Source organism: Globicephala melas, chromosome 14, assembly GCF_963455315.2.
Source record: "Globicephala melas chromosome 14, mGloMel1.2, whole genome shotgun sequence".
NCBI classification, from domain to species: domain Eukaryota; kingdom Metazoa; phylum Chordata; class Mammalia; order Artiodactyla; family Delphinidae; genus Globicephala; species Globicephala melas.
Window position 1 is genome coordinate 11,351,545 of NC_083327.1, and position 22,088 is coordinate 11,373,632.

The 22,088-nt window shown below is 41.1% G+C and overlaps 1 protein-coding gene across 1 annotated transcript in view; it reads right to left on the reverse strand.

Moving 5' to 3' along the window:
• COL12A1 (collagen type XII alpha 1 chain) overlaps positions 1-21,752 on the reverse strand; it is a 113,947-nt gene extending 92,195 nt beyond the window's left edge. Inside the window, exons 1-11 of the mRNA XM_030859316.2 lie at positions 21,574-21,752; positions 18,292-18,399; positions 11,044-11,160; positions 9,081-9,224; positions 8,590-8,649; positions 6,357-6,620; positions 6,018-6,182; positions 5,208-5,381; positions 3,167-3,457; positions 2,155-2,757; positions 719-991 (exon numbers count right to left, since the gene is read on the reverse strand). Of these exons, the coding sequence (XP_030715176.1) occupies positions 719-991; positions 2,155-2,757; positions 3,167-3,457; positions 5,208-5,381; positions 6,018-6,182; positions 6,357-6,620; positions 8,590-8,649; positions 9,081-9,224; positions 11,044-11,160; positions 18,292-18,364 (2,164 nt within the window). The 5' untranslated portion in view covers positions 18,365-18,399; positions 21,574-21,752. The remainder of the gene's footprint in view (positions 1-718; positions 992-2,154; positions 2,758-3,166; positions 3,458-5,207; positions 5,382-6,017; positions 6,183-6,356; positions 6,621-8,589; positions 8,650-9,080; positions 9,225-11,043; positions 11,161-18,291; positions 18,400-21,573) is intronic.
• Positions 21,753-22,088: the final 336 nt, after the last annotated feature.

A 22,088-nucleotide genomic window follows, 5' to 3' on the forward strand; every position in this document is an offset into this window, starting at 1 on the left:
CAAGTTTATGTTTTACGTATATACATGTATATTTTACCACAATTTTAAAAAAGAAAAAAAATTTGGTAATATATATTCGCCATCAGAAGTCTGGTAGTTTCAGAAGTATCTGAACACGACACTGTTGGTACATGGGACAGAAAATGCTAGATAAGCAGTATTTCCAGAGTTAGTTCCATAATTATTAACAGTTCCTCTATGTCTCAACCTCAAATTCATCACAATAAATCTAGGGTCTTTTACTTAAGAGTTTTTCTCTTTTTAAAAAGATTTATGAGGGCTTCCCTGGCAGCGCAGTGGTTGAGAATCTGTCTGCCAATGCAGGGGACACAGAGGTTCAAGCCCTGGTCCGGGAAGATCCCACATGCCACGGAGCAACTAGGCCCGTGAGCCACAACTACTGAGACTGCGCGTCTGGAGCCTGTGCTCCGCAACGAGAGGCCGCGACAGTGAGAGGCCCGCGCACCGCGATGAAGAGTGGCCCCCGCTCGCCGCAACTAGAGAAAGCCCTCGCACAGAAACGAAGACCCAACACAGCGAAAAATAAATAATAAATAAATAATAAATAAAGATTTATGAGTAGCTGTGTTTTAAAGGTACTGAATCTTACGAGGGCATTCACAGTGTTGGACTATAGAGCAGATGGTTATTTCAAATGGTAACTTTGTTCTACAATAAACTGTTAGTTTGGGGAAAACAGTGGAGAACCCTCTCACACCTTCTGCGGTGGTCTCCTCTCCAGCTAAGGGTGTACTGAAGCCATCCTCGTATTCCGCGGTCACGTTGACCAGGTACAGGGTCTCTGGCTTCAAGTTGCTGAGAACGACACTGGTGCTCGAGGCTGGTTCCACCACTGTCACCTCACCATCCCCAGTAGCCTCCTTGTAGCTGATGTGGTATGAAAAAACATTTTCTCCAGAAGGAGACCAACTGGTTTTCAAACTGTAGGAAGTCACCTCAGAAAAACTAAGGTCCTTTGGAGGCACATAAGCTGTTAAGGGAAAAAAAAAAAGGACATAGTTAAAAGTTTTAAATCTATAAAGCAAAAATGGACCTAATGACTACACACTTTTGCAAATTGCTTACACTCTTGTGGGAGAGTGGTCATTGAGACCAATGCACTGAGTAACGTTGCACACAAGACCACTGAGAGAAAGCATCTCACTCACAGCCCCACAAAGAGGTCCTGATCATTTGTCTTGACCATTCATAATACTAAGTTATGTGTTTAAATAACCAGTTAAGACTGAATTAGAGTTTTGAGCTTCCTAAGACAAAGCACTAATGGAATGGTCCTGCCCACAATTGGAATACTTAAAACAGTAACAGACCTAAAATGAACCATCAAAATGTTCCCATTCATCCCAGGCAATCAGATATTAACCTTTGGTGGTAGACAGATATTTCAAAGTAATAATTTAAAATTTTTTCCTAACGAAAGAATATTTATTAAACTAAATCATAGGAAGGCACAATGTTGAAGGCACACTCACTGTCCTTAGGGGACATACAATCAAATTGGAGAGACAAGAGAGTGTAAAGTTATTAACAAAAGAAAGTAGTATATTTGAATGCCAAATGACTATAAGTGATAAGTGTTATAGCCCTAGAACAATTAAGAAGCTTGATGAAAGAGATGGGACTTTTAATCGAATGTTGAAAAACAGAATTTGGACAAATGAAGAAAAAAGGATAGGGAATTCCAGATGTGAGGAAGGATGCCCAAAAAGTGGTCCAGGAAAGAGAATGCATAAGGAGGATTCAAAGATCCAGGACTATGTTCCAGTCACCTTTGATTCAAAGCAACTAGCTCAGCATCTAACACATGGTAGACACTCAATTCGTGGTTATTGAACTGGATGCAATAAATGGGTTTAATAAAGCTGGTTCCCCGCCCTGACTGAGGATCTAAGATCAAAAACAGCTCATGACTCTTAGGATAAACAGCTTTTTCACTGATAAATACCTGACCCACACCCAGGAGAAAGTCATATCTCAGAGCTAAATGAGTTAAGTTCAGTAGTTTTCAATAACATAGGAAGGTTACTTTTTCCTATAGATAAAAATAATTGACAAAGCCTATTATCCACAATTTTAGAAGCACAAATGCTGTGTTCATGAAGAGATAACTTTTACTTTACAAAGCCTACTGACCTTTTTTCTTTATAGCTGCCAATTCTTGCTCAATTCTAAGACAGATAGACTGTGTGAGTTCAAAAGATATCCTCTGAAAAGCATCAAAATCTTCCACTGTGAACACATGGGTCTCAGCAGGAGGAGAGGCAATGGCTTCTAATTCTGAGCGAACAGCATCCTTCACACCAACTGCAAAGATTTCAACATCTGAATTCCTTAGCTTTATAGCTGGGTCTCTGAAAGCATCGGAAGATTTTCCATCCGTGATAAGAATCATGACCTTTGGGACGTCGCTTCTTGAACCCTTGCTCGGCACAAATATTTTCTCTCTAACGTAAGTCATTGCTTTCCCAGTGTTGGTGGATCCTCCTCTGTAGGGGAAGGTGTTTATTGCTTCGATTATATCTTCAACTTTGGTGAATTTTTTCAATGTGAACTCAGTATGAGGATCCCGGCTGTACTGGACAAGACTTATCTGTACCCTATTTGGTGAAATCTCAAAACTTTTGACGAGAACTTCCAAAAAGGCTCTAACTTTAACAAAGTTTGCAATCCCAATGCTATAGGAGCCATCAACCAAAAACACAATATCGGCTTTTATATCCACACCACGTGAGCATTCTGTAAAAAGAAAGAAAGCCCATTAAAGTTCAACAAATCCAAATTAATCAATAAAATATAGATACAGCTGTCCCTCTGTATCCTTGGGGGATTGGTTCCAGGACCTCCTTCCCTACACCAAACTCCAGGGATGCTCAGGTCCATTCTATAAAATGGCATAGGGAAGTAAGCCCTCCAGATCCGCGGATTCCGCATCTGCAGATTCAACCAACGTCAGACCACACAGTGGTTGAATCTGTGGATACGGAACCTCAGATATGGAAGGCCTATGGTATCTGCTTTTCTTAGTAAGCAGCCTTCTTTAAAAGAAAACTATTGCAAACATTTTGTTTAAAAGTAAACCTGAACCAGCATACTATTAAATGGACCTTCAGGTATTCCAGACTCAGTGATACACCCATTAACTCACCCACTTGAATTTTCATTGGCTGAGTCTTCTCCATTATTGAAACCGGTTCACTGGATGTCAGTCCCTTCATGGCAGAAACGCTGATCTGGTATTCTGTGTCTGCTGAGAGGTCACGAACATTGAGTGTGGTCGTCTGAGGACCCACACTCAGAGCATGCTGTCGGCTTCCTGCGGTCATGGGTGTAAGGAGAACTTTATAGCCAGTTACTGGGCTAGGAGATGGATTCCAACTTAGCTTAACGTATTTTGATGAGACTTCCGTGGCAATCAAATTTGAAGGAGGTTCAACAACTACAAAATAATGAGCAGAAGAGTGATTTAAAACAGTGAGATGCAACCCTGTTAACGAGGTCTTCATGTTTGCACCTCAATTTTCCTTATTCGAATTAATCATGAATGCATCAGGAAAAGTTCCCCAATCCCAGTCCCCCACTTCCACCTGTACCCATCAAACCGAAAGAGACTCAGTGCCTGAATTTTAATCAGAGAGATGAGAAGTTTAGGGAAAAAGAAGTCCTTGGAGAAATTAATAATAGGACATCTGATGCCTAATTCATTCTCTGGGACCAAGATTTTCCATTCTGGTTTTGGTATTACACTCATTGCCTTTATTCAGGTACCAAAGGAAGCACTTGATGAGTATTTGTTAAATCAATGACTTACTCAATGCTTTAGAAAGTTTTTCTCTCTTAATAGTAATATAAGCATAATAATGTAACATTTAAGATACTTTATAATATGCCAAGAAAGATAAAGAATTCAGCAGTTCTTAAATGACAGGCTCTTATCATCTTAAGCAATTGTATTTCCACTTATTCAAGATAAGAAAAAAAGTTCAGCTATGTTCATAATGCCACCAAACAGGGGTGAAACAATGGTTTACAACATGCATATTGACAAGCAAATACTGATCATCTAAAAATGTTCTATCCTTACTCAGTGTAGAACAGAGTCGTGTATTGGGCTGGCCAAAAAGTACGTTCGGGATTTTCCGTTAAGATGTTCCGAACGAACTTTTCAGCCAATCCAACACTTAGCAGATAACAAAGTATTTTAAGCTATTTCAGACCAGATCTTCCAAGTTTTAGACTTGCCAGTGGAATCAGTTTCCCAGAAGATATAGTTCTAAGTTTTTATAAGTCAGGCCGCAACAGTGGATGATAAAATATGTACAAGGTTACCCACTGTCCTCTCAAAAAGGCAATCGGATGTAGTCCATAAAAATGACGCATAAGGAAGTGAGAAGCAGTGGGAGGAAAGCAATGGATGTGCCAACTGGAAGTTTAGGCAAAGCTCTGGATTGATGCGGAGACAGTGCTGGGGAGCGGAAGTCTCAGGCGATCGCCAGCAACAGAGAGAAGAGGCCCCAAAACGGACTGCAACGCAGCCCACACCCCTTCCAGGGAGAGTTCAAACGGGGGCAGAACCAAACTTTGGCCTAACCTCGCACACACACCCTAGTCAATGTGAAACACGTGAATGTTTTAAAAGACTGAGTAAAGAGAGGTTGACCCGGGGAAAGATGGGCGGGGGTGGATTTTGTAATAAAGCAGAGCAAACAATCAGACATTAGGCAGTAAAACAAAGAAAGAGATTCAGTCCATGAAATAATAATAACATTGCCAAAATACTTGGGGTTTGTAGATTAAGGAGTTTATATGATTGAAGATGTAGCTCTTTAGAACTTATCTTTAATCAGTTGCGAATTCTTAGGCTAAGAGGCGAACAATTATGGAAACTGTGACTTTTTAATACTCCAAAGGATGCTTATGAAATGTCTTTTCTCTCTCCCATGTACTTAAAAGCAATGACTGATAAAATGGAAGCATTTTCCAAATGTGGGAGGACCAAACTGACTGATCTTTGAAATATTCTTAAGAGCCCTGAAAACACTCTGCAGAGTATGGTGACGGAAACTCTTTTCCTCCGCCATTTCATAGAACCAGAATGCTAAACTAAACGTCCCTCTGCCTGTGAAGCCGTAACTGCTCTCAAGCAATGGAAGAGGGGGACACATGGGAACGCCCAACAATTCACTCACCTTCTTCTCCACTGACCAATTCCCCGAGCTGGTCGTCCACACCTGAGCACACCTGGGAGATGATCTCGTTCTGGATGTCCACAATCGCGTCGAAGTTGGCCACGTTGAAAACGTGATTTAGGGAAGGTGTGGAGGCGATTTGTTTGAGTTCTTTTGCATCTGCGGCTTTAATGCCTTAAAAAAAAAAAAGGACAAGGATGTGGGAAGGGAAGTGTGGGAAGTAAAGACATTTTCAAGTCCTATTCAGTCATAAACTGGAATTGTTTTGCGTCCTAATGAATGTGCAACTGTTGAAATGACAAAAGCATTTTCCCATTTCACGTAACATGGCCAAAGAGGCAAAAGGCTGGTTGGTAAAACAGAGTGGGCTCTCATGCCAACTGTGCCATCGTTTGTCCCTGCCATCTGTACAGATAATACTTTGTACTTCCAGGGTCCTGAATGAGCTGGAACCCTCTGAATTCTTCAAGTGTTACATAAGAGAGGAAACATAAAAAACACTTAATGATAATAGGAGGAGGATCTTTATTAGAATCATTGGCCCAGCATTCTTTGAAAAGCAGAGTGTTGACAAAGAATGTGAATACCGCCTTACTTAATGCATATGCTAAAGGAGTTACGTGAGAGAAATAGATAAGCAGAACTTTTACTCGAAAATGATTTGGATTAACACTACACTATCAAATGCAGTAAAAACTGCTTTCCTTCCTTGAGAAAGAATCCTTCCTTGAGGAATCAACCCTTCATCTTCCTGGCCATTAAGTATTAAAGTAGTTCTAAAATGAAAATACTGAACCAAACTTGACCTACCCAAAGAGAACACTTCAACCCCAATACTGCGAAGCTCTCTTGCTGGAATTTCCACTTCGTCCTGGGATTTGCCATCGGTAATAATAATTGCCACTTTGGGAAAGCCAACTCTTGATCCAGCAGATTCCGTGAAAGTATTTTTAATTAAGTAATCAATGGCTTCCCCTGAAATGAAAAAGAAATATGTTCAGTTCCACGTGACACAATTTTACCAAAATCCAAAGCTATGGGATTAATTTCAAAATTATTTAACATATGATAATTTGGGCAATGCGTCATTTCTTTCCCAAATAGATACTTCATTTATCTTAAACAATACCACAATTTGTAAAAACATACCTGTCATCGTGTTGCCACCTTTGTATGGGATTTTTTTTATTGCGGTAAGTAGCTCATCCCGTTGGTAGTACTGATTTAAGTTAAATTCCGTCCTGGTGTCAGAGCTGTACTGAACAACTCCAACCCTTGTCTTCTCTTCCCCAACGTCAAAAGCAGACACAAGAGCAGCAATGAAGTCTAAAATGTACTTGAAATTATTTCTTCCCACACTCCATGAGCCATCCACAAGGAACACTAGATCAGTCCAGGCGCTGACAGAGCATTCTGAAATGCATGTGATATATTTTTTAAATGACACACTAATAAATCCATCTAGCACTAAGGAATACAAACTAACGTGGCAAAAAGGCTGTCAACTCAAAGACAACAAACCCCATAGGCTAAAAGGAACATCTACTGGGAAACAGCATTTTGTTCATTCGAACTTTTCACATTGTTCTTTACCCACAACTGACATGCACAAAAGAATGTAAGACTTTATTGGCACACATAGAAGCATTTTCAGTATGCATCTCTGCAACTATACGTCTTTAAACTGTTGTATAAGACACTGTGCAAGACTAGATACATATATGATCCATTCTCCAAGAGCCTGTGACCCAAGTATCGTTGCTATTGATTTGTCTATTTTTATAACTATATCCTCACTCTTTTCTCCAAGTAAAAACTATATAAAATATCTAGGAGACATACAAAAGAAATGTAAGCAAAGTGTTTTCATTCTTGGTATTCTGAGATCAATAAAGACAAAACAATTGCTGTACCATTTAAGCAAATGCGGTAGGGGTGAAGAAAAGAGCACATCTTTTTTAACAATTCTCCTGCATTTTACGATATAATTGTCTAACGTTTGCAGCTCGCTAGTCTAGAGGGTTAATGGAGTCTTAACAGAAGTACCAACAAGCATAAATGTGATGCAAAATCGCCATAATATCTTGTCCTAATTATCAATGTATTTTAAATTGACAACTAAAACCTTCTTGTACTAAACAAAACGGGGGAAAACATTTTCATTCAAAAGTAAAAATATATGTAGTACCCTTAAATCACTAACAATGCAACAATTGGCCTTTATAACCAAACATATTTTTCCCTCTCTCTGTGGTCAGGTGGGGAGGGGGGAACACGTTGGTTTTTATGAAAATCTGTATTCATAAGGCAAAGCTGAGTGAATTTTCTGAAGATATTTTTGTCCCTGCAGTCAGTTGGTAGATAATAAGAGAAGTACTTGGCTAGGAAGAGGAGGAAAGGTCCTGGGAAATTTGCAAGCCAATACAAGTTGCATGCCTAAATAATTTTTGCCTACTATTTAATGGGCCAATTTAAGCCTACTGAAAGTCAGTATTTAGAATAATGCTTTGATTTAGAATAAATATTGATGATTCAGGGAAAATACTTGCATTGTAACTGCATACTATAAACTTCGCTTCAGATGATTAGACATCAAAAAGAACTATAAACAGTGACCTGGCGGGAAAAATTCAGGATAGAGGGAACTTCATGTTCACAATCTTTTTATTGTTATCCTGAGTCATAAATCCAATTTACAAGGTGGCAAAATTAGAAGTCCAAGAAACCCTTCAGGGATCCATCCCAGCAAGTCACACAGAGCAGTGTAACAACAAAAGGGGCTAGAAGCCACAAAACCAGACACTAAAATTGCTTTCATTTGATTACAAATGCATCAACTTATCAGGGACGTCTTACAGAGACTCCGGAAACGGTTACAACTGCACCAACTAAGCCCATGTAAACACCCTAGAAATAAGCAAAACATATACAGAGACGTAGAAATACATTTTCATGGCAATGGAATTGCTGAAAACACTGTGAGGGCATCTCCCTTGTGGTCCAGCCCTACAGCTCTCATGCATCCCTGAGCTACCACCTATTTCTATAGTTCGTCTTTGAGAAAGGAGTTAAGTCCAGTGATGAGCTTTGTTTTTCACCTACTGCCAAAATCCTGCAGGGGGATTTGGACACACACACATTTAAAACAGTCCCAGTCAAAAGAATATTTAGTACATAGAATGAATGGTTAGAAAGTCAGAACGTAGGCGTTACAACCACTTAGTCATACATTACTATTACGTTGCCTGTACTTCCTGTAGATAAAGCTTACAGAAATTAATATAGGAGTGAGATGAAACTATGGACCTAGTTGGAACATCTCCTTTAGATTACATTTATAAGTTCCGCAAAGCCAAGCACAAATATTAAGGGAAATGCTTACTTTGTATCTCTGTTTTTCCAGGTTTCTTCTCCCCTGGCTTTATCGGGCCACCTGTTTGAACTGAATCAAAACTTGATTATTACAAAAAGAAATGGACCCATACAATTACTTCCTAAGAAGAAAATAAGTACGTTGTCTTTCAAATGTATGGTCCATTCCCAGCTGGTCAGAGAATACAGCCAAATAAGCATTCCCTTGCAAATATCATTATTTTTAGGGAGATTTTAGATACATTTCAAAATGGATATTAACATTGTTGTCGGGCAAAGCCTAATGTTTTTAACAGTTTTCATTCATAATATTCCCGCTGTTTCCAGAGACCAGGATTATAAATCAGGAATGAATTATTCACAGCTACTAACATCTAGGATCATTGAAAGAATAGTTAATATGGATATAAATTAACTCTGCATAACAACAACTTAAATTTGAAAGCTGGAGAAATCTTTTGCAAAACATAAGGTATAAAAGTACTTTAGATGTGTGCTTACTTGTTAATTGGCCTATAACTGGTACACTTTCTTCTACTTCATCATATGAAGTGATTGTCACCACATACTCTATTTCAGGTATGAGCTCTGTTAATAAAGTTTCAGTGGTACTAGCTGCAAGGGTAAATTCCCTAGTGGGCCCATCTGAAAATATAGAAAGAAAAACATCAGTGCAACAAAACTTTTTTCACATATAACATAACATATACTCAAAATCTGAAAATTCAAAATACACATTTTTTTTAGAATACCCAAACATTATTTTTTACTGCCTTCCAAAACAAACATTTTGAATTCTAGAAATTCAATAAATGGACTGGCATTGCCTTTACTTGTTACAATCATATTCCATATTTGTTTGTGGACTCAAGTATTCCTCTAGATTAAAGATATACCAGAATATCAAACAAAAATCTCTCATTATTTTTGAATATTAATGGTAGACAGCACATTTTTTAATAAATTAGAGATAAAGCAGAAAATAATTTAATTTTAAATGATGCATTGGAGGAGAGCACTGAAAGAAAAAGAAGGGTTGAAAATCAACTCAAAGACAACAAACCCCATAGGCAAAAAGGAACATCTACTGGGAAACAGCATCCTCTTCTACAGAAGTGCATCCTCCGTACTCCAGCGGGGGATGGGAGCATACGCTAATGGGTAACCATGGTCCTCTGAATTGACTTAACTAGGTATCAAACATTTCAAGGTACAGTGTACTGAGCGTTTCCTTATATACTGACAATTATGTACTTCCTTCTAGATTATGATAATGCTCAATTCAATCAGGAAACACAGTAGTTCCTAGGGACTAAGTGACTTTTAAAATTCTTAAACATATTAAATTTTCATCAAAACATAAATAATCGAAAAAGGTAACGAATGTAAAAGAACCCTGAGAAATGCTCCAGGTTTACATGTGGAGCATTGCAGAACCCACCAGGGCCCCCATGGGAAAACAAGACACCAGGGCTCTGCTAGGTTTTTAAGGTATAGGAGTCAGTCATTGCCAACATCTGGAAACCAGATGAACTCTTTTTCAACTGTTTTTCTGCTTTGGAATAAATGAAATAGTTAACGGCAAATATATCTGGGAAGAAAATATTCAAGGAATAAAAAGTAAATTCTTGATCGCTTTTTAAGTTCTCGGATCATATGGGAGAAAAATACAGCTTCCCAATTTCCTGATAAACCAGGATTTAAAATCAGTGGTATTTTTTAAAGGCCACAAGTATGTAAACACGGCCCTGGTGCTAAGTCATGTTGACATCATCTATCGCTTCTGTCAGCCAATACAGACCTCTTCCTACCACTTGGCCAGTGCTAGTAAAACTGGTTATTTTCCCATTCCACGTTAGAAATAAAAGTTAATCAACAGAGATGGGTTCTCCACACTTGGGCAACATCACGAATACTAAAGAAAACTTTTGAGAACAAGCAAAACAAGTTTTCTTCTTTCAAAGACTCTTAGCCTTAGGATCTACAGAATCTATCTAGTAAATCGTTGTCTTCCGTCATGGCAGCTCACCACCATCCCAGAATCTGTGTCCTGGGTACTGAAGTGTGCAGGACACTGGGCAAGATGTAATAACTCACTTCATCACTTGTCACTTGAAGTGTTGGACAGATTAAGTGATTCAAGAAGAATGTCAAGAAGTGATCATTCTATTTTATAAAAGCAAAGATTACCAGCAATATTCTGATGGGGGGGGCAGTCTACTTTTAGTAACAACAGCTTAGCACAGCAAACCAAGTTAATAAAGCTAACACTACAAGAATATAATAACGGGTCCTGGGCTGGAAATCTGGAGATCTGAGTCCACCAAATGTCTTGCGACGTTAGGTGAACCCCTCAGGTTTTCTAAATCCTGGCTTCCTCATGATGAAATGGAAGGAGGGGAAAAGATCAGATTATATCACCTTTGATGTCTCTGTCCTAAAATCCCAACATGTCAAAACTTACCCGTTGTGGAGTCCACTGTTATTTTGAAACCCACAATTGGATCAGGTGGTCTTGCCCATGACATATGAACAGTATTTTCATCTATAATTTTAAAATTCAAGTCTGAAGGTGGGTCAACTGCAAGAGAGAGAGTTGATATCAGTTACATTTTCCAATGTCACAAAACGGTCAATTTAATTAATAAAGAATTGTGTTGAGCAAAGCTTACTAAAATTGTCTTTGCATAAATTTGTTTCCAACAAATATAAAAGATATCTTGTTGGACGAGAATAAAATTAAAAGCTGACAAGATGTGACAAAACATCAGAGAGTATACATATTACAGAAGACAGCACAAAACACTTTGGATTCTTGAGTTGCTCGGTCATCCAAGAATGGCCAGCAAAATCAAGCATAATAGAAACATATCTGGATACAAGTACATATACAGGTACAATGAAATCACATATAATAACCACATATGCAAACAATTCACATAACAATTAAGGAACTTTCGATACATGCTGAGTGCATTTTGAATAAGCATGCCAAATCACAACCTGCTTACAACCACAGAGGTTAAGTGAGAACACTGACATAATACATTTTTTCCATAATGTGGAAAAGGATCAATGATATTTTGGTTCATTCTCTGCATCATTGCCTTGTTATTAATTTTTGTTTGATAATTCTCAATCTGTGGCAGAGATGAAAAATGTATTGAAATAAAAAGGAGGAATCATGGGAAATTTAGCACTGTTATGTCTCACAAGGAAATATACATTTAAATGTATATTTGTATTCATATAGACCAATGTTCAAAAATAGTAATAAGGGGTGTCAATCAGTTATAAGTATATAAAGAGTGATATACAGATGTTTATAAAACTAACAAACATTCTGCCTGTTTACACCAATTTGCTGTACGTTTGCAAGGTGTAAACCAACACTGTTATTTTCCTTTGCAGCAGGTATACTCCATACTAGAAGTGGCATTTTAAATTAAAATGCCAGTATGGTCCTTTACAAAACAATGGTTAATTATGAAAAGACAACATCAATGTATATTTATGGACATTTATTTACAGAACTTAAAGAAAATAGTGAGGAAGGATCAGCCATCTGAAGACACGACTGCGCATAAATCTTGGAGAAGTCAATGACAGGAATAATTGAAAAGTACAGAAAGCAATAGTTTACATACAAAACTGTACAGCATCATGCATGTGTCAATGAAATGTTGACTTGTTTTTAGTTTCCCACAATGAATGAAAGCCTCCATGTACAATAGTCGTTACACAAAGACATTCCAGAAATATTTTATAATGATATTCTCTCTGCAGTGTTCATGCCTCATCATGCAGCATTGTACTGACTCACTGTCAGTGCATGGTCGATGCATTAAAAAGTATTACTCTTGAAGCAGGTCCACACAATAAGATGACTTTCCGCCATACTCTTCTTAAAGTGTTTCGGATTGAAAGTATTCCTGGTGAGTCAGAATTTTTGTCTCTCTTTTGAGAGATTACAGTCTCCTTTTAGGTTTTCCTAAAGGTCAATTGAACTATAGCAGTAGCTTTGAGACATGAGTCATAGAATTGAACTGGGGTTAGGTATTTATGTAATATTAATAGCACATTTTAATGGAAATTATACAAATTAAGCAAACGTTTGCTTTAATGAACTGCTGCTTCCAACTGTAGGAGATGGCTTTTTATTCTTATTGGATACGCTAGTAATGGAATGAATGTTATTTTCTTACTATCCATACACAGGCAGTGAGATTAGACTATTAATCTACATGCATAGTTTAATTACTCAACATTCTGCTGTCTGTAACCGTTTTGCGAGGTTTACTGGCAGTCATCACTTAGTATAACAAGCATGCAACAGATGTTAATAGGACAATAGGTATTAAGAATATCATTATAAAATATTGTTCCAGTAGCAATGGCTCAGGACAAATTTAATGCAAAGGCAGAGGCAACTGGCCTGAGCATGCTTTTAAAAAAAATCAGTACATGGAAAAACAGTACCACCAACCTTGCAAGGAAATTGACCTGAAGCAGCAGACATTAGGTTAAAGCTGCTGAGGGGCAGCAGCCGCCCACCTTGTTGATTTCCAAATGACCAGGATTCCAGAAAAACTGAAAAATTGACTGTTGGGAAAAGTCTTTAACATTTCAGAGGACTTTAAGGTGTTTATAGAAACTCAGATGTGGTACTTGGGGATCAAAAGTAGGAAAGAATGGTCGACCAGCTTGTGTACAACAGAGAGCCCTTTCCACTTCTCTTCTTGCCACTTTTATCTCTTGTAAAACCTTTTAGGCTTGCCATTCTGTTTATATATTTTGCTTGTTTGTCTCATGAAAAAAGATAATAAAGCAGGTGTGAGTGTGGACCCCTGTCAACTTGAATCAATGCGAAATGTATCTTCATTAACTTTGAAAATCTTTTATTTTATATAAAAATAATTCACAACTGCCCTTGCATTGTTACAAGCAGCGTCTATGCAGATGCCAGAATATTTCTAGGATGAACTACCTACATAGGGATCATGACTGTAAAGACTCATAGTTGTGTAGAAGAAGAATCTGAACGAAGACAAAGAGAAGTAAAATTATAAATAAATAAGATAGCAATCATATGTATTCATAAAACTGAATACTGATAGTGAAGAAACTAAAATTTTAAGTATTCATAACACTAGCAGTTTAAGTTCATATTTATGAATAATGCTTTTTGTTATCAAAAAGCTATGCTATGAAAACTGCATTCTGCTGGTATCTTCCTTAGATAAATTGGCAGGATTTAGGACTTTTTAGGAATAATTATAGCTAGCACTTGCTGAGTGTCTCTTCTGTGACAGGCAGAGAGCTAGTCACTTTATATATTGTCTCCTTCTTTTCTTATGATCACCCAGAAGAGTGGCCTAATTATCCCTGATTAACGGGTGAGTCAGTGAAATTCGCAAGGGTTAACACAGCTAATAGGCAGGAAAACTTTGATCCCATAGTCTGACTCCAGAGCATACAGCTTCCCACCATATTTGCTTAAATGTAAAAAATAAGAAATATTTGAGTGAAAGATTAACTTTAGAAACCAATATTGATATGTATTTGCCTATTAAAATATACATAAGTATTTCTCTATAAAAAACCTTTATTTGATGCCTGGTCAACAATCGATATGTGCTATTCAGACATCTCCAATTCAGATACAGATAGAATTTGGTATATTAACTTTACAACTTGTTCAAGCAATTTTGAAACCAAAGTATCGACCTTGATATATAATTTTTTCACAAAACATTGTTTTTAATTATGGCACCCAAGAGGAAGACATAAAAGTTTACCCAGAGGTGGATGGATGGATGGATGGATGGATGGATGGATAGATGGACGGACAGGTGGGAGGAGATTAGTCTAGTAAGATTTGGCAAGTGTATAAAATGTATTAAAGGTAAAGGAAAACTGAGAACACACTACTAAAATATCATCTTGATGAACTAGTAAGACCTTTAGTCTAATCTTTGTGATGGCAACACTGAGAAGGGTACTACCTTAATGGCAGAAACCTTGAGAAGTGCACAAAGTGTGGTTTTACTATATTCCGTATGCATTAGTTTAACTTTTCCTTCCAAAGCTAGTATAAATTTAATGATCTCTGCCATGATACAGATACTCATTTCGTCTGTGTTTATAAGATACCAAAAATAAGCGGTTGAAAAGTTAATATTTTAGACAAGTAATAAATTATTCTGTACAGATTACAAAATGCATCCTTTCATGAAACTGACTGGGTCGACCCGTTTTCAAGCAAGAAAGCAGCACAGTGTGGGCAAACTAGCACGAAACCAGGACTAGAAGACCTGGGTCTTGTCTATGCCTTGTCCCTAGGCAATCAGGTTAGTTGACTGAGTTATTCAGCTTCTCTGGTCCTCATTTTCTCATTTGGAAAATGAGAGGATTAGAATAGATGATCTATAAGTTCCCATCGAGTTTGAAATTTCTGTTAGAACATAAGTTAGACACAGGAGTATAGAAATATACATTAATTAGCCTCTTAACCTAGATGTAAGATAATTAAAGCTTAAGACTTCAACTCACTCATGAACTAAAAATATCCAATCGTTCATTATATATTATGAACTACAAATCAGACTTACCAAAATTACAACTCTATTTTTTTTACAAAACATATGTCCATCTCAAATTCTAGATTAACTAGAAAGGCGTCTAACTCTCAGGGAACACTGGCCATTAATCTTTAAATGCAAAGTGTTAAATTTTCTAAATGGCAATTTACATACTGTATGATACAGGAACCAAAAATAAGTTACACATTCTAGATCTTACAGAGCACTGGCCAGGTTATAAGGTTAATAAAGTCTATGCTGTAGCTAAAAATTACAAATATTAAAAGCAAAAAAAAAATCACTTTCACTCTTATTTCTATGGAACAAATACTGTATTATGAAAAATAAAGTTCCTTGTATAAGTAAGTAGAAGAAAACAACATGACAAAGGTGGTACCCCTATAAAAAAGGAGCAATGCAAAAAGTGAACGCCAAAACCTTTTAATTAAAGGTATTGAGCTTTCAACATATAAAAAAAAGTAAGTAGAAATTGACTGGAAAATAGTATGAATACAAGAGTACAAGCATGAGTTACAAAAGGGAAAGAAAAGTAGCAATGGCTACTTTTTTTTTTTTAATGTACCCTTTTTTTTTAAAACATCTTTATTGGAGTATAATTGCTTTACAATGGTGTTAGTTTCTGCTGTATAGCATAGTGAATCAGCTACACATATACATACATCCCCATATCTCCTCCCTCTGGCGTCTCCCTCCCACCCTCCACAATGGCTACTTTTGAACTAAGATCAAAATAACATATCAAGAAGCAGGGCTGCCAGTTGAATTTGTGAAATGTGACATCAGAAATACTTCAGAGAAATTCTGTTTGCAGCCCATTGTCCCCAGAAGGGCCTTGGCCACAAACTTTGTTAGCCCTTCCCAGGCTCCTGGGGCCACTTAGTAATTAACAGCCGAGCTTTGCTGTCCAGTGCTGGACCCACAAACCACACGTGGCTATCAAGCGCTTGAAATGTGGCCAGTCCAGATGAAATGTGCTGCAAGCATAACATACATACGCAATTTCAGACTTAGCTACAAAGAATGCAAAATATCTTACTAATAATTTTTATATTGATTACATGTTTAAATGGTATTATTATGGATATATTAGGTTAAGTGAAATATGTTATAAAGATTAATTTCTCCTTTTTCTTTTTCCTTTTTTAATGTCATAACCAGAAGATTTTAAGTTACATATGTGGCTTGCATCTGTGGCTCACAGTCTGTTTCTATTTGACAGTGCCAAACTAGAATAAGGCCCCCTCCAAATAACAGATCTTACAAAAGGATCATTATTAAATGCTGGACTAAGTGGGTGAGAGACAAGAAGAGAAACAGCTTAAGAAAGCAAAAGAAAGAGCTGTATAATGTGGAAATAAATACAAATCTAAAAGATAAATTATGAGAAATACGGAAACAATCAGTGATGTAGACAGTAAAATGTTCTTTTCAACTGCACTTTGCTAACCAGCCATTATCCAATTCAGAACTGATTTTTTTCCATTTACATCATTTCCAACCCAATTCTTGTCCTAAGACTTCTCAACCCTTTCTGATTTTCAAATAACTATTTTCTTAATGAGCAATAAATATGCCACTTTAGTGAATTATCTAAAAATATCTTTAGTAAGGCTTCCAGAAGTTCCTCAAGTGAAATTCCTTCCTAACAACGACATAGAAAGGAACATTAAAGGCAACCTCAGCTGAATATTACTTCACAGAGGCCACTCTGAAAAGCCTCTACATTCATAAAGTATTAATCAGATAAGAAGAGCCAGCACGTTTCCCTCACTTTTCTGAACAAGCCGTACATTCTGAAGACTCTCTGCTTTGCCCAATCTTAGTCTTTTGTACCTGCAGTCTCAAACTAGAGAATCAAACACAATAGAAAGTTTTTCAAAATCTCAGTGTGGTCATAAAACAGCTCTCCTTCCCCACAGCCTCTAAGAAACACAACCCCCCCCCCGCCCTACCCCCCTTCCACACTGACCCACACAGAAGTATTGCTCTCCTCCCTTAATTTCATCGGGGGCATTTCTGCATTGGAAAAAAAGTATACATTTCTTAAGATGTCTTTTATGGTATTACCCCATTTACCTTGCAGAACAATAAATCTAGTTTATCAGGTCTCCAACGATAACTGAGAGGACACAGAAGCCCCTCTTGGGTCAATATACAGAAAGGGCTTGTTCCGCGAATGCTGAGAAAGGAAGGCATCAAGTGCACACAGCAGCAAGCCTAAAACAAGGTTAAAACTCTAGCAGAAGTCCTTCGTTTTCCAAGGGCTGGAGCGTACTGAGCCGTTTTGCAGACCCTGAGGCCCTGAGACCCATCTCCGAACCTCTGAGCGACTCCGCACTCAGGTCTGAAGCTGAGGGAAGGAGGGAGGGGTAGGTGGTGCCCGGCTTGCCAGGCGCCCGCTAGCTTCCTAGCTTGAGAACCTTGGCCCAGACCCAACCTGTTCGCGTGGGGCTGGGGCTGGGCTTGGGCCACGGGTCTCGTAGCCCAGCGAACCAAACAGAGACAGCGGCGACCTCGGGCCGCGAGAACACACCCCGCGTCCCGGATCTCTGCTGGCCCGCCAGTCCCCTGGGCGGTTGGGCTGCTACCTCATTTGCCTGCACCGCCCGCCTAGCCGACTGAACTCCCCACAAAACACACAGACGCGCAGAGCCGGCTCTGTTGGAGTCTTTTATTGCGTGCTGTCACCGAGGTCGCAGTCCCGAGCCAGGTGCTAACCAGCCACGCGCACGAGCGGCTCCTGGGTACCCCCCCCGGAGGTGATCGTCCCGCAGAGCTGGGTGCAGCCGTCGCCCCCTCCCGGACGGCTGGTCCTCTCGGAAGGCGGCCGTGTCGGTGGCAGTGTGGACAGCACACCGCAGAGACCAGAGAAAGGAGAGCACACAGCACTGTACGGGACGGCTTAAGCAGAATACGAAAGAGCGAGACCTGAGAGCTGGGAAATGGACAGACCTCAGAGAAGGGGGCGTTTCTCCGAAGGAGAGAAACTCCGGGAGAACACACGAAGCGCAGAGAGAAACACAGCAAGCAACAGAGACAAGAAAGATCTGCTTCTTTCCTTTCTAGACTTCTGCATGGTCACGGGGGAGAAGGAGGGAAGAGCCTTTTACCTTCTGCCTCAATGGAAGACAGGAGCAGGGCCGCGCCCAGGGCGGCGAGCGCTGGGGGAAGCCTGGTCCGCATGCTCGGCCTCGGGGCTCAAAGCCGCATGAAGGGATCTGCGGGAGGAAGCAGTGACGGCGTCAGAACCGGGTCCGGGCAGGCCGGGAGCCAGGTTAGAACTGGAGCCTGGACCCGGGCCAGGACCCGACCAGATCTGCCTTAATAACCATAGGGCCCAGACCAGCATATAATGGGCCTATTGTGAAGCAGTGTAAGTCAAGTTCATCTGCAGCAGTTTAATCACGGGCACTAAGAGAGAGTTCAAGTTTAAAGCGGGTCCTGTTTTCCTGGAGGCTGGCCCTGCTTAACATCCGGGGTGAAGGCCTTACCACGCCCCACATAACTCCATCCCCCTGGGTGATGGCTAATTCAGAGGTCATCTTTTCCCTGACTCAACCAAATGCCTCTTCCAGCTGGGGGGTTTATTTGGCCAGCAGTTTTTTCCTAGCTGCTGAACTCTTTAGGTAACGGTACTTTAGTGGTCTCGGGGTAATTTGGAAAAGTATAATAAACCTCTTTTACTCTCTTTTTTTCTTCATTTTGTTCTGCCTACAAATACGCAGCTCTTGAAGGTCTGACATGGATTATACAGAAATATGTGCAGACCAAGAGAAACCTGACCCCCTGCTAGCTATGTTATCTTCACAGCTGATAAATCTTTTACTCAAGATGAGGGGAAAAAAACAACTCTAAAATACATCATAAAAAGGGAAAGGCAATAGAAGAGACAAAGCACTCCTTCCTGTTTTCCCAGGACTTTTTTTTTTTTTTTGCAGTACGCGGGCCTCTCACTGTTGTGGCCCCTCCCGCTGCGGAGCACAGGCTCCGGACGCGCAGGCTCAGCGGCCATGACTCACGGGCCCAGCCGCTCCGCAGCACGTGGGATCTTCCCGGACCGGGGCACGAACCCGTGTCCCCTGCATCGGCAGGCGGACTCTCAACCACTGCGCCACCAGGGAAGCCCCTCCCAGGACGTTTTTTAATAAAATTCTCAGTAATAATTAATCTTCTCATTTAACTGTTCATTTATTCCAGAAGATTACAGGCTTATATGCTCAGGAGGAGAATACATTCTACACTGATTTTTCCTGATTCTGTAACTAGGTTATTAATTCTTTAAAGACAAATAGTCTTATTCGTCTTTTGTGGTTCCCAGCACACAGTAGGTGCCTAACCTATGTCAGTAGAAGGAAATCTTCCAAAATATTCTAAGGTCCAATTCAGAGACAAAAGCTACTAGCAACGAACTTAAAAGTGGGGGGGGGGCTTCCAGAAGCAAAACATAAAAAGAGAATTGATTCTGAGGTACATAAATGATTGTAAGACAACACACCAGGCCTCGTGAAAAAAGAAGTCATGCTTGGGAATTCAAAAATGAGCCACAGGTCGAGCCCTCTTTGAGAAAAGAAACTGACAACCTCCAACCGTGTCTTTCCAAATTATTGGCACAATGTATTAGGGCAGCTTTCCTGGACCTGAGTGTAAATTGCATTTTAAATGTCTGATGAACGGGTGTGCCAAATTGCCCGGAGCTCATTTTTATGAAGCCAAGATTAAACTTTTGTCGCTGCTCTGGGGATCCAAAAACTCTAGCAATTTCTTTCTTCCTAATTAACAACTCTTTGACATTTCTAACCCTTTTCTAAATCAGTGAAAAGCAAGAGGTGAGACTGGCCCATTGTCCCATCATCTGGCCTTAACTTTGCTATAATAATTTCCAACTCTGTTGGCAGTCATGCTCGAGAAAAGTTAAAGGCTAACAGTCGACCCAGCGAAAAACCGTGTGCTGCTTTTTTTTTTTTTTAAACCTCTTCGCTAGCTACAAAAACCTGAGTAGTGGAAGGGCTATTGCCTGGGTCTAGAGCGCCACCTATCGGCTACCTGACTCAGCGGCACAAGGAATCATGCCTCGGGGTTATCTGAACATAGAATCAGTTCGGCCAGCCAGCCAGGCATTCCACCCATATGTTAAAAAAAAAAAAAAAAGTTTTATCTCCTTTTAGCCAAAATATTTATATGAATGTTTAGCAGCACTTCACTGAGCACTCTCAGACATAAAATCTGAAAGCGGCCGCCCCTACGTGGCAGCGAGGATTCCCTCACTTCACCCTCATGTATGAATACGAGTCAATTGCGGGGGTGGGGAAAGGGGTAGGAGACTTACGGGATTCATCTTCTCTTGCCAACTCGTCCCCTCCCCCCTCTCCGCTGGAAAAGGCCAATTCCTTTAACTCCCTTGTCAAGTTAAAAAAGGAAATGACACCCTCACCCCTACCCCGCGGGGTGCCTCCAGATCCCCTGCGCGTCACCCACAGCAACCTTGACATTCGTTACCCAAGGACCGAGTTTAGCGCTCATTTCCTTTCTTGCCCCGTCCCTCCCCAGCGTTCCAGCACACTTCAGAGGGCCACATAATCCGGGGTGATTTGGGGGGAAAGGGGTCCCAGAAAGCCCCGTAAGGACCCTACGGGTGCCTCCTTTGCTGTACCTCTTCTGCTGCCTGGCTACAGTCCCCGCTCCGTAAATAACTCTCTGATCCCTACCCTCTTTGGATATGGGATGGAAACTCCCCCAGAGGTTCCACGACCCTGAGTAGGGCGTCCACTTATGCACTGAGGGGGAGAGGTCGGGGGAGGGAGCTGTCTCCAGCAGCTGGATAAAGTCGGCCAAAGCTGAGTCCCCGAGAGCTTGAGCTGACCCACCATGTGGGATGCTTTGAAAAGCTGAGAAAGGAGCCAGATCACTCGCCCGGGAGTCTGTCTCCGGACGCCACACACACCAACGCAGCCTCGACGAGGGGCAGAGCCCTCCGCCGGCCCTCCAAAGAATTCCGCGCCGTGCATCGCTAAAACACCTTCCCTGCGCGCGTGCGGCACCGCGGCAGCCGCGAGGCCCTGAGGGACTGGCGGCCCCAGGAGCCGGCGCGCCCTGCGTCAATTTCAACGAAGCATCTATAGACGAAATCCCTCCACATTCTGGCACATCGAACGGGGTGCCTTACGCGCGCACAGCCTCCCTGCATCAGCTCTTCAGAAAACCTACAATTCTTTCCCCCTCAATGACACGAATCACAAAAAGCTCAGAATACCCGGCAGATCTCAGGCACAAGTCCAAACGGTCCCCGCTCGGGCTCCTTAGTGGCTTAGAACCGAGCAAGGAAGAGGCTAGAAGCAAGTTGCCCTAGTTTTCTTTGGAAGGGACGAGGTGACGGGGCCGGAAGCCGGACCGACCTGAGGCGGTGGTGACCGAGGTAGCGGCTGCGATAGCGGCTTCCCGGCGTCGTAGAAGCCGGCCCTCGGTGTGGCCCCCGCGCGCCCCGGCAATCGGCGCTGCGCTCCGGGCGCACCTGGCGGCTGCCCGGAGGTGGGCAGCGGCAGGGCCACCGGGGCGGACTTGTAAGAGAAGGAGGATCCCGGGCGGAGAGGCGGGAGCCTCAGGGCAGGCGGAGACGGCCCGGGACCGCAGCTGCCGGCGCGCGGACGCGTCTGGGGCGGCTCGCCTTCGTCGAGTGGGAAGAGGCTCCGCGCCGCGGGCTACTTAATAGAGGGCTGTTCCCAGCTCTCAGTTTACTCGGTTACGAAACGCCTGAGAAGGTGGACGGCTGCCACGGGGTGATGTATGCTCCTCCGGCGGTGAAGGAGGTCTACTTTGGGGAACGTGTGCATACTTCGAGCATTCCTTCTGCGTGAGGTGGCGATCGCCGTAGTAGCAGTGCCCCGCCGGGGAGGAGGGAGGGGGGCAGGGA